This window comes from Kryptolebias marmoratus, linkage group LG19 (genome assembly GCF_001649575.2).
Source record: "Kryptolebias marmoratus isolate JLee-2015 linkage group LG19, ASM164957v2, whole genome shotgun sequence".
Classification (NCBI taxonomy): Eukaryota; Metazoa; Chordata; class Actinopteri; order Cyprinodontiformes; family Rivulidae; genus Kryptolebias; species Kryptolebias marmoratus.
Window position 1 is genome coordinate 2,617,689 of NC_051448.1, and position 11,311 is coordinate 2,628,999.

The window sequence follows — 11,311 nt, forward strand, 5'->3', positions numbered from 1 at the left end:
GCTACATTTAGCATCCTTTGGCAACATTTAGCATCCTGCAGCTACATTTAGCATCCTGCAGCTACATTTAGCATCCTGCAGCTACATTAAGCATCCTGCAGCTACATTTAGCATCCTGCAGCAGCATTTAGCATCCTGCAGCTACATTAAGCATCCTGCAGCTACATTTAGCATTAACATTTAGCATCCTTTGGCAACATTTAGCATCCTGCAGCTACATTTAGCATCCTGCAGCTACATTAAGCATCCTGCAGCTACATTTAGCATCCTTTGGCAACATTTAGCATCCTGCAGCTACATTTAGCATCCTGCAGCAACATTTAGCATTAACATTTAGCATCCTTTGGCAACATTTAGCATTAACATTTAGCATCCTTTGGCAACATTTAGCATCCTGCAGCTACAATTAGTAACTTCCAGCAAAATTCAGGATCTAACAGCCTATTAACTCTAAAGTAAAGAGGGAGAACGCTGTAAAGGTGGGTCACATGAGACTTGATCTCTTCTCCAGATTTGAGGGAGCATGAAAGTCTGTACCTGTGAGGCTGATGAGCAGAACAACACATTAACACCATCCTTAGAAAGCTCGAAACACTGCAGTTGAGAAGCTGACAGGCTGACAGTGAAATGATGAAATCAGTAACCAAAAAAAATCAGTTCTGCCAAAACAGACAAGTCATATTTTTGGAAAAGCTGTCAGCTGTTGTTTTTACATGAAGGGATGTTCTGTTTGCCAAGAACCGAGGACAGACGCCTCACGTCAGCTGAAATCCTTTTGGTTTTTATTTGAACATGTGTGTGTGTGTGTGTGTGTGTGTGCTTCAGGGATGCGTCAGGGGAACGATATTGGGACGACGTACCGCTCCGCCATCTACACCTTCACACAGGAGCAGCTGCAGGAAGCTTTGGCCTCCAAAGATCAGTATCAGAAGGTAGACAGATAAATCAGTCCTTGTTGTGGTGCCGATTTAAACCTGGAAAATCCTTAATCCAGGATTGAGAAAAAATACATTCAAACTTCTGCAGTAATGTTGTTTTTGTAAAATCTGTGACGAGATGAGAGCCTAAATGTAGGATGCTGGCAGGAGGCGGGCAGCTGGGCTCCAAGAAGATGAAACAGGCAATCCAGAGCAAACCTATAAGTTAAACAAAACAAGACTTAGAAACAAAAAGCAAGGATGACAGAAGTGGTGGAAGCAGATAGCAAAGGAAACTCATGAGTCTGGAAACTGAGGAGAGCATAAAGAAGCAGCAACAACTCAATCCTGGGTTTCTAAACAGCTTATTCTTCAGATTCAGTTCAGTCAGCAGGCTTAAGTGTCATTTTCTGACCCAAAATATTAATCATTTATTCAAACATTTCATAATATTGATGTAAAAATGAACATAAAGTAGCATTTCCTAAAGGAATGCATGTCACTCACCACCTTTAATGCTCAAGTTTTAAACAAATCTGTTGCTGAATCTGTTACAGCTCAGAGTATCTGTTCAGGATGACTCTCAGCTACTACCACACCAGATTCCAGCTCAATGTCTGTAAAACTGACTGAGTTGTAGACATTTTTGTGTTTGCTTGAGTTAATCAGTCATCTTGAATTGGGTTGATTTGAAAAGTTAAATCACATGTTGATCTGATAATCATAAAGAAATGAGCACACAGGGACTTACATGATCGCTCCCCTTTCATGGCAGCAGATAATAACAAGAAAATCAGAAAAAATAAATTACAAAAGATAAAATAAACATCAAGACTCATTAAATGAGACCATATGAATCATTCTTGTGTGCAAAAACCGTCCAGTCTGATAATTTATTTACTTTATGAACATAAACTTCATCTCTGATACAATTAAAGGTGTGAAAACCATCATCATGTTCCTCCTCCTCCTCCTCCTCCTCCTCCGGTCTTCTCGTCAGTCCCTTCGTCTGCCTCAGACTCCATTTCCCATCATGCCTCTCTGCTCCCCAGCCGCCTGCAGCTGAGGCCGTTTGTCGATGCGCGGCACGTCGGCGCCGTGCGTGCATCATATATGTCCGCACGCTTTTAAAGCCGGCGCACACAAAAGATGTTCACACGCCGCCGCTCTCCAGTCCTCTCCTGCTGAGGCTTTTCCGCCGCCATCCCACCAAAGGGCTTGTTACCATGGCAACTGACGGCAGAGAGGTTACTCTATTCTACTCTATTCTTTTCTAGTGTCGTCTGGTCTTCATTAGTCTTTTTCTCCTTCTCGCTCCTCGCCCTGTTTGCCCCGACTTTTCCTACTTTTTTATTTTCTCCCAGTAGAACCTCACAAAATGAAAGGATTCGTCAGTGAAAACATTATTATTGCAGTTTTCTGTCGACACGTAAAGTCCCCCTTTTGCCGTGATCTTTTATGCATGAAGTGAGCAGAAAACAAACAGGAAGGAGGAGTGGCGACGCTGGAACAGAAACTCAGAAAAGGCGGCCAGCGAACGCGCCGAGAGGTGAAGAAACTGAAAAGGTTAATTAACAGAGATGTCAAAACTGCAGCGGCTCTGATACCAAAATGTGCTGAAGTGAAATTCTCAAAGCCCGAATCCCAAAGAAGGTCAGCTTCTTGTCAAAGGATGTGCACCCAATGATTTCTTCCAGCCGCTTCCTTTCAAAGTAATAGTTTAGGTTTTGATAATCAAAACAATTTCAGCTTGTTAAAGCGAAGCATGAGTCAGAGATTCAGGTGCTGTTCTGTGATCAGAAATGAAAGAAAAGCCACAGAATGCAAACCTATTTAGCTGAAAATCAAATTTAAAAGGTTCTCAGTTCATTATTTTTTTAAAGAATTTGGTAATTTTCATGTAAATCTTTTTGTTTTTTCTTCCACTGCAGCCATGCTTTCCCATAAAACAAACCCTGAGAATTGTTAAACAGATTTATCTGGATATTGATTGTTTAGTTTGTTAAAATCAGTGTCAATTAATTCATAAATCATGTAGAACCCACCAGGTAAAGGTCATAAAAGTCCATTCCTGCACACAGATTACTTATCAATGTTCAGATTATTTTTTTACTATTCTGCCATCGATAGAAAGTGATTCTTTTTATTTGATGGTTGGTTTAGAAGTTATTAAAGAATTTATTCAGCTGAAGCTGGAGAAAAAAGATGTCTGAATCCTAAACTGAATCCTACACAAACAAAATATTAATGAAAGAGTCAAAAGGAGAACTGAGTAAAAACTAGTAAAGCCAACTTATAATAAAACAGTGAATAAAATCAGTTTATTAAGCCCCGTTGAAGCTAAATCCGACCGATCAGATGGGTTTTAATATGAAACGAGGCTCCATCGTTGCTTTTCTGTACGAACATGAAGTTAGTTGCCTTCAGTGTTGCAGACGAACCTCGATAATGTAAAAGTTCCCGTAGACGAGACGGGGCCAGGCCATTAGCGGCCTTCAAAAACAGCTATAAAATCCTAAAATCAATCCCATAATGAGCAGGAAGTCCGTGGAGCGAGGCCAACACTGGTGGTACGTGAACATGTTTCCCTCTTCCTGCTGCCGATACACAAAGACACAGACTTACATCAGTTCATCAGAATTAATGATAACGCATAAATACTTCTGCTTCTATATAAACAAATAAAGGCTCAGCTTTCCTTAAAGGAGAGAGTTGGAGCCGTTTGAAAATGACGTCATAATATCTTTATCTGGGTGGACTCAAAGGTTCAGTCGGGGTCAGATAAAGGTCTGATCCCTTCACCTGGAGTCACCTGGAGTCACCTGGAGTCACCTGGAGTCACCTGGAGTCACCTGGAGGACAGATTAAAGATAATATTCTGAAGATGTAACTTTGTTTTTGTTTGAGCCGTTTATCAAAAGGCTCCTTAATAAAATATTCATTTCGTTAGGGTTTTAATAATTAAAGTGGATTACCAGAACACTCTTGAGTTTAATGTTTGTTCTGATTGTTTTAGGGGCGGGTTGGACCCACGGTGGTCCCTGTAATGACCCGTTTCAGTCCCAGGTCAGCATCATGTCACATATTCGCCTAATTAAAGGCCGAGCAGATGCTACGTTCAGGGTGAAGCTGTGGGGAACGGCTGGCAGCTGTCAGAGGTGGATTTTCAGTCTTTGCTCTGACACGGAGCTCTGTGGAGTCGATCGTTGTTACTCATATATCACCTCCGTCGGTTCGTTCGCCTCATCGAGAGATAACTCTGCTGAAACGTGACCCAAATGGTTCTGAACCGCGTTAATGTCAAAGACTGTCTGAATGTGTTTACACAGAAACACCCGCAGACCTCAGCTGACAGCCCTCATCCAGGTCAGGAGATATTTTGCTAACAGACAAACAGGGCTGACTCCAACTTGAAGGACGTGATGTGATGACTCTCCACTACTACCACCCAAACTGGAGCATCATTTCTGTAAAACCAACTCAGTTAGAGCCATTTGTGTGTTTTCTGATATTAGTGTGCTGTGGCGGCCATCTTGAACAGATTATTCAGCCGTGGAGGTGCAGAACACTCAGTGAAATTCGTCCGATGAGTCGTGAGATATTTCGCTAACAGACACTAAAACCTTGTTGAGGTCAGAGCTGTTTCCAGACAGCAGGAACCCATTTCGTTCTCGACTCCTCCTGGATTAGCTGTTAGCTTGTTTATTTCAGTTATGTACAGCAGGTAAGATATTAACTGTCCACACAGCCTCACTTAAAGATTTGAACGTTTTAGAAATAAAAGGCTGACAGTTGCTCCTGCACAGAAAGATGCATAACGAGTTCATAAACATGCATTAAGGCATGATTATTATTTTTTTTCAAACATTTTCTTTGTGACTTTTCCTCCCAAGTAAAGAGACGTTTGACGGACGGACAGATTTCCTTCGTCTAACCACCTCCTGAAAATCTCTCTTAGATTTGGTTTCCGCTCGCTTTTTTCTCACCAGATTGGCTCCCCCACCCCCTTCCATCTGTGTCTGCATGTGTGTGCACGTACGTGTGTGTGTGTGTGTGTGTGTGTGTGTGAGAGCACTTGGCCTTTAGCAAACACACTCCATGCCAAACCATCTGGGTATTAAATCTGTCCTTCACAAAAATCGCTTCAGTTGCAGAAGTAACGCACACTGACGTATATTTCCCTCAGATTCTTAAATATTACGTTTCAGAACATAAAGTTTCTTTAAATTTGAGTAAATAGGACAGGAAATGTAAATAATTCAGTGTTTTTTTTTTCCTCTCCCTCTCTCTTCTTTGGGAGTCGCCGCATTAACCTCCACATATTAACTTGGCGTTTTCTGAAATATTTATGAATCTGCGCTCCCAAAATTCTCTTTAAAGTCTTTGTTTTTACGGCGGCTGCAGCTGCTTCTGTCAGCTTCTGCTCAGTTACTTCAACCCAAACAGAAGATCTGCTCGAACGCAGCACAGATCTGAGGATTTTCTTGGGACATTCGGAGCAGATGCTGCCTGAATGAAGAGGAGGAAGAGCGATGATGTTTTTGCCCTCACCTGTGTGTGTTTGTCTCTACTGTTAGCAAAATATCTCATGAACCGCCAGACTGATTTTAACGAAACGCTCACAAAGTAATTACTGGCTGGCTGTCTACATCTGATTCACTCCAATTTAAAATGGCTGCCACAGCTAAGCGTTTTTTACAGCTCTGATTAAAGATGGTAGTAGCTGACAGTCGTTCAGGCGTTAACAGATTGTGTAAAATATCCTCAGATTGGGCGCAACGTTAAAACTGCAGCGTTTCTCATCGTGAGGTGATCTTAGTGATGAGCGACATGCATTCCTTCAACGGCTGTTAATTTATTTATTTATTTTTTGAGCCGTGGTTTTAGTTTGAAACCATAAAAAATGGAGACCGACGAAATGTGAGCAGAGAAAGTGATGAAGTTTAAACCAGGCCTGCTAAAAATAAAAAAGAGCGGTCCATTCGGTGTCATGGTATTGACCGTGTTCGCTCCGCCGCCTGGCTTGATTGTATTGTTCGCACAGGGCGTGATTGGGTAATTTGGTGTGTATATATATATGTGTGTGTGTGTGTGTGTGTGTGTGAGGCACAACAGCGCTGCAGAAAATTACCTTGCAGGCGGCTGGTGGTTGTCTGCAGCATGAAAGGAGCCTCCCTTTTCTTTTCTTGCCTCCTACCCATCATTAGGGTGTGCACTGCGTCTGAAATGGCAGGTAGTGGGAAATGTGTGTGTGTGTGTTGCATGCGTGTTTAATGTAATAAAGTGTGCTCGGCCTGTGGGTGCGAGCATGGGTGTTGAAGCAGTTTGTTCTCATTGCTCTGACTACATTTCTTCCCCCCAAACCGCTCATATAAACTCAAATCTGCTGCTTTTTCTCCTCTGCCTCTGTCTTAAAATTCCCTCTCTCGTGCCTTTAACGTGGCGGCTTAACCTCGTTTCCTTCCAGTTTTTTTCTTTCCATTCTTCTCTCCGTCTCATGGGTGCTTATCAGTGTTGTTCACGTTTTCCTGCTGCACCAGAGCAGTCGAGTTATTTGCATTCCAAATGAGCAATCTACTTCTCTGACATGCAAATTAATGGATGTGAATTATGCATTTATAGCACGCTGCTAACACAGCATCAGCACCGGCAGAAAGCAAACGCACTGAAACACTGAGAGGCAGGAGGAGGCATGATAGAGATGCCTCCACAGCAGGGTAACAGGGGGATCCTGCCATTTTCAGTATCACAGGTAGTCGCCAATTAATGTCAAAAGGCCAGCTGCCATGTTTTTATCTAAAATTAACTCTTTCTTGTAGAAAAGCAGATTGCATCAGATTTTCACTTTGTTGAAATCCTCCATCCTGAGCAGCACAGAGGCGACGGTGGAAAGAAATAACTCCTTCTTAACGGGAAGAGGCCTCCAGCAGAATCAGAACCAGGTTCAGGATGGGCGGCCATCTTCTTCCACCAGCTGGGGTTTGAGAGGACAGGAAAGAGACAAACACAGAATGGCTGGTCCAGGTGTAGTTTTTATGGTCCAGGTGTAGTTTCTGTGGTCCAGGTGTAGATTCTGTGGTCCAGGTGTAGATTCTGTGGTCCAGGTGTAGCTTCTATGGTCCAGGTGTAGTTTCTGTGGTCCAGGTGTAGTTTTTATGGTCCAGGTGTAGTTTCTGTGGTCCAGGTGTAGTTTCTGTGGTTCAGGTGTAGTTTCTGTGGTCCAGGTGTAGTTTTTATGGTCCAGGTGTAGTTTCTGTGGTCCAGGTGTAGTTTCTGTGGTTCAGGTGTAGTTTCTGTGGTCCAGGTGTAGTTTTTATGGTCCAGGTGTAGTTTCTGTGGTCCAGGTGTAGTTTCTGTGGTTCAGGTGTAGTTTCTGTGGTCCAGGTGTAGTTTTTATGGTCCAGGTGTAGTTTCTGTGGTCCAGGTGTAGTTTCTGTGGTTCAGGTGTAGTTTCTGTGGTCCAGGTGTAGTTTTTATGGTCCAGGTGTAGTTTCTGTGGTCCAGGTGTAGTTTCTGTGGTTCAGGTGTAGTTTCTGTGGTCCAGGTGTAGTTTTTATGGTCCAGGTGTAGTTTCTGTGGTCCAGGTGTAGTTTCTGTGGTTCAGGTGTAGTTTCTGTGGTCCAGGTGTAGTTTTTATGGTCCAGGTGTAGTTTCTGTGGTCCAGGTGTAGTTTCTGTGGTTCAGGTGTAGTTTCTGTGGTCCAGGTGTAGTTTTTATGGTCCAGGTGTAGTTTCTGTGGTCCAGGTGTAGTTTCTGTGGTTCAGGTGTAGTTTCTGTGGTCCAGGTGTAGTTTTTATGGTCCAGGTGTAGTTTCTGTGGTCCAGGTGTAGTTTCTGTGGTTCAGGTGTAGTTTCTGTGGTCCAGGTGTAGTTTTTATGGTCCAGGTGTAGTTTCTGTGGTCCAGGTGTAGTTTCTGTGGTTCAGGTGTAGTTTCTGTGGTCCAGGTGTAGTTTTTATGGTCCAGGTGTAGTTTCTGTGGTCCAGGTGTAGTTTCTGTGGTTCAGGTGTAGTTTCTGTGGTCCAGGTGTAGTTTTTATGGTCCAGGTGTAGTTTCTGTGGTCCAGGTGTAGTTTCTGTGGTTCAGGTGTAGTTTCTGTGGTCCAGGTGTAGTTTTTATGGTCCAGGTGTAGTTTCTGTGGTCCAGGTGTAGTTTCTGTGGTTCAGGTGTAGTTTCTGTGGTCCAGGTGTAGTTTTTATGGTCCAGGTGTAGTTTCTGTGGTCCAGGTGTAGTTTCTGTGGTTCAGGTGTAGTTTCTGTGGTCCAGGTGTAGTTTTTATGGTCCAGGTGTAGTTTCTGTGGTCCAGGTGTAGTTTCTGTGGTTCAGGTGTAGTTTCTGTGGTCCAGGTGTAGTTTTTATGGTCCAGGTGTAGTTTCTGTGGTCCAGGTGTAGTTTCTGTGGTTCAGGTGTAGTTTCTGTGGTCCAGGTGTAGTTTTTATGGTCCAGGTGTAGTTTCTGTGGTCCAGGTGTAGTTTCTGTGGTTCAGGTGTAGTTTCTGTGGTCCAGGTGTAGTTTTTATGGTCCAGGTGTAGTTTCTGTGGTCCAGGTGTAGTTTCTGTGGTTCAGGTGTAGTTTCTGTGGTCCAGGTGTAGTTTTTATGGTCCAGGTGTAGTTTCTGTGGTCCAGGTGTAGTTTCTGTGGTTCAGGTGTAGTTTCTGTGGTCCAGGTGTAGTTTTTATGGTCCAGGTGTAGTTTCTGTGGTCCAGGTGTAGTTTCTGTGGTTCAGGTGTAGTTTCTGTGGTCCAGGTGTAGTTTTTATGGTCCAGGTGTAGTTTCTGTGGTCCAGGTGTAGTTTCTGTGGTTCAGGTGTAGTTTCTGTGGTCCAGGTGTAGTTTTTATGGTCCAGGTGTAGTTTCTGTGGTCCAGGTGTAGTTTCTGTGGTTCAGGTGTAGTTTCTGTGGTCCAGGTGTAGTTTTTATGGTCCAGGTGTAGTTTCTGTGGTCCAGGTGTAGTTTCTGTGGTTCAGGTGTAGTTTCTGTGGTCCAGGTGTAGTTTTTATGGTCCAGGTGTAGTTTCTGTGGTCCAGGTGTAGTTTCTGTGGTTCAGGTGTAGTTTCTGTGGTCCAGGTGTAGTTTTTATGGTCCAGGTGTAGTTTCTGTGGTCCAGGTGTAGTTTCTGTGGTTCAGGTGTAGTTTCTGTGGTCCAGGTGTAGTTTTTATGGTCCAGGTGTAGTTTCTGTGGTCCAGGTGTAGTTTCTGTGGTTCAGGTGTAGTTTCTGTGGTCCAGGTGTAGTTTTTATGGTCCAGGTGTAGTTTCTGTGGTCCAGGTGTAGTTTCTGTGGTTCAGGTGTAGTTTCTGTGGTCCAGGTGTAGTTTTTATGGTCCAGGTGTAGTTTCTGTGGTCCAGGTGTAGTTTCTGTGGTTCAGGTGTAGTTTCTGTGGTCCAGGTGTAGTTTTTATGGTCCAGGTGTAGTTTCTGTGGTCCAGGTGTAGTTTCTGTGGTTCAGGTGTAGTTTCTGTGGTCCAGGTGTAGTTTTTATGGTCCAGGTGTAGTTTCTGTGGTCCAGGTGTAGTTTCTGTGGTTCAGGTGTAGTTTCTGTGGTCCAGGTGTAGTTTTTATGGTCCAGGTGTAGTTTCTGTGGTCCAGGTGTAGTTTCTGTGGTTCAGGTGTAGTTTCTGTGGTCCAGGTGTAGTTTTTATGGTCCAGGTGTAGTTTCTGTGGTCCAGGTGTAGTTTATGTGGTCCAGGTGTAGTTTCTGTGGTCCAGGTGTAGTTTATGTGGTCCAGGTGTAGTTTCTATGATCCAGGTGTAGTTTCTGTGGTCCAGGTGTAGTTTCTGTGGTCCAGGTGTAGTTTCTATTGGAAGATAAAGAAAAACACAGATTAATGACTGCAATAAATAAACACGGAGAGTAAAGAGAATAACGGCAGCAGAGAGAGGAAACCAGCCGTCTGAGCCTAAAGCAGCAGAACTAAGGGAGAATTCAGGAAACCCAAACCAACCCGAACTCTAGGATTTATCAGAGAGGAAAGTCTTAATCCTAGTGTTAAAAGTAGACAGGGTGTCAGCCTGAGGACTGAAAGCTCTGCCTCCTATTCTACTTTCAGAACCTCTAGGAACCACAAGTAAACCTGCAGTCTGAGAGCGAAGTGCTCTGTTAGGAAAATATGGAACAAGAAGATCTTTAATATAAGATGGAGCCTGGTTGTTGAGAGTTTTTTTTAAAGAAGAGATGCATCAGAGAAGAGGTGAGGAACTCGGCTTAACATTCATGTTTCTGGACCGTGGGAGGAAACTGCAGTAAATATAGGATTTGTTTTTTTTTTTTAGTCTTTTTGTTTATCTGCCCTGCCTGGTTGTTCCTCCACCTGACTCAGATAAAAAGATGTAAACTTTACAGGAAGTGAAACTAAACTCACGGACTCTTTTATTTGTGTTGCCTCCAAACTTCTCAGGCCCTCTGGGTTTGTTTGCTGACTTCTTTAAGAGTCTTCAAGTGCTGACATTAATTAGGGTAAAATGCTTTTCAAATAATTACCTCTTACAAAGAATTAGAACCACCAATGTGTGAAATTACTGAGCACAGTCTTAGTTTAATTGTTTCGGGACTAATAAAAAGAGCTTTTATGTTACTAAAAGGTTCTTTCTGTTCAAATGCAATAGAAATTTAAGCTTAAAGTTATATTTGCATCATAAGAAGATACAAAGACATGAGCTGCTTGTAGCTGAAGAAGGAAAATGATTCATTTAACAAAAAACCTAAACTCTAATTGACAAATGATTGATGATGTTATGTGTTAACGTAGTTTCAGGACACGTCGAGCTGTGAATTACGGTTTGCTGTTGGTTTCAAGTCAAGCAGCTTCTCCAAATCAAACATGGCGTCCAATAAATAATTAACCTGAACGTCCAGACGTCTGTGACCACATTAACATTAAACTGGAGCAACTTTGGTGAAAACCAACCAGATCAAACCTTAAAGGTCATTTTAAAGCCGTGTTCTAATAAATGATTATCAGTAGTTAGATTAGAGCACGGAGTGTGGAGAAATGGGCAGAAGTCTTCATCCAGGCTAGGCTAACGCTAGCTGAAAGCCAGTTTGTTTTTATTTATGGTTTTTCATACTGGCAAAACAACTCTTTCTCAAAAACAACACGCCGGTGTGAAAGAACGCTACATTAGCTCATATTAAACCTCGAAACTTTAACATGACAGCGTTTGTTTCGTTTTCACCGTTTCCTCAACCGAACAACGTCCGTGTTTCTGCGCCGATGTCTTCCCTCTGAGCACCGAGCGTTATGTGCTGATGGTGCTGATGGTGCTGATGGTGCTGATGGTGCTGATGGTGTCGATGGTGTCGATGGTGCTGATGGTGCTGATTGTGATGATGGTGCTGATGTTGCTGATGGTGCTGATGGTGATGATGGTGCTGATGGTGATGATGGTGCTGATGGTG

At 43.1% G+C, this 11,311-nt stretch overlaps 1 protein-coding gene across 2 annotated transcripts in view; it reads left to right on the forward strand.

Annotated features, from left to right (window-relative positions):
• msra (methionine sulfoxide reductase A) overlaps positions 1–11,311 on the forward strand; it is a 33,804-nt gene that overhangs the window by 20,386 nt on the left and 2,107 nt on the right. For both annotated transcript variants that reach the window (XM_017440077.3, XM_017440078.3), the window contains exon 5: positions 826–932. In XM_017440077.3, coding sequence (XP_017295566.1) covers positions 826–932 — 107 coding nt within the window. The remainder of the gene's footprint in view (positions 1–825; positions 933–11,311) is intronic.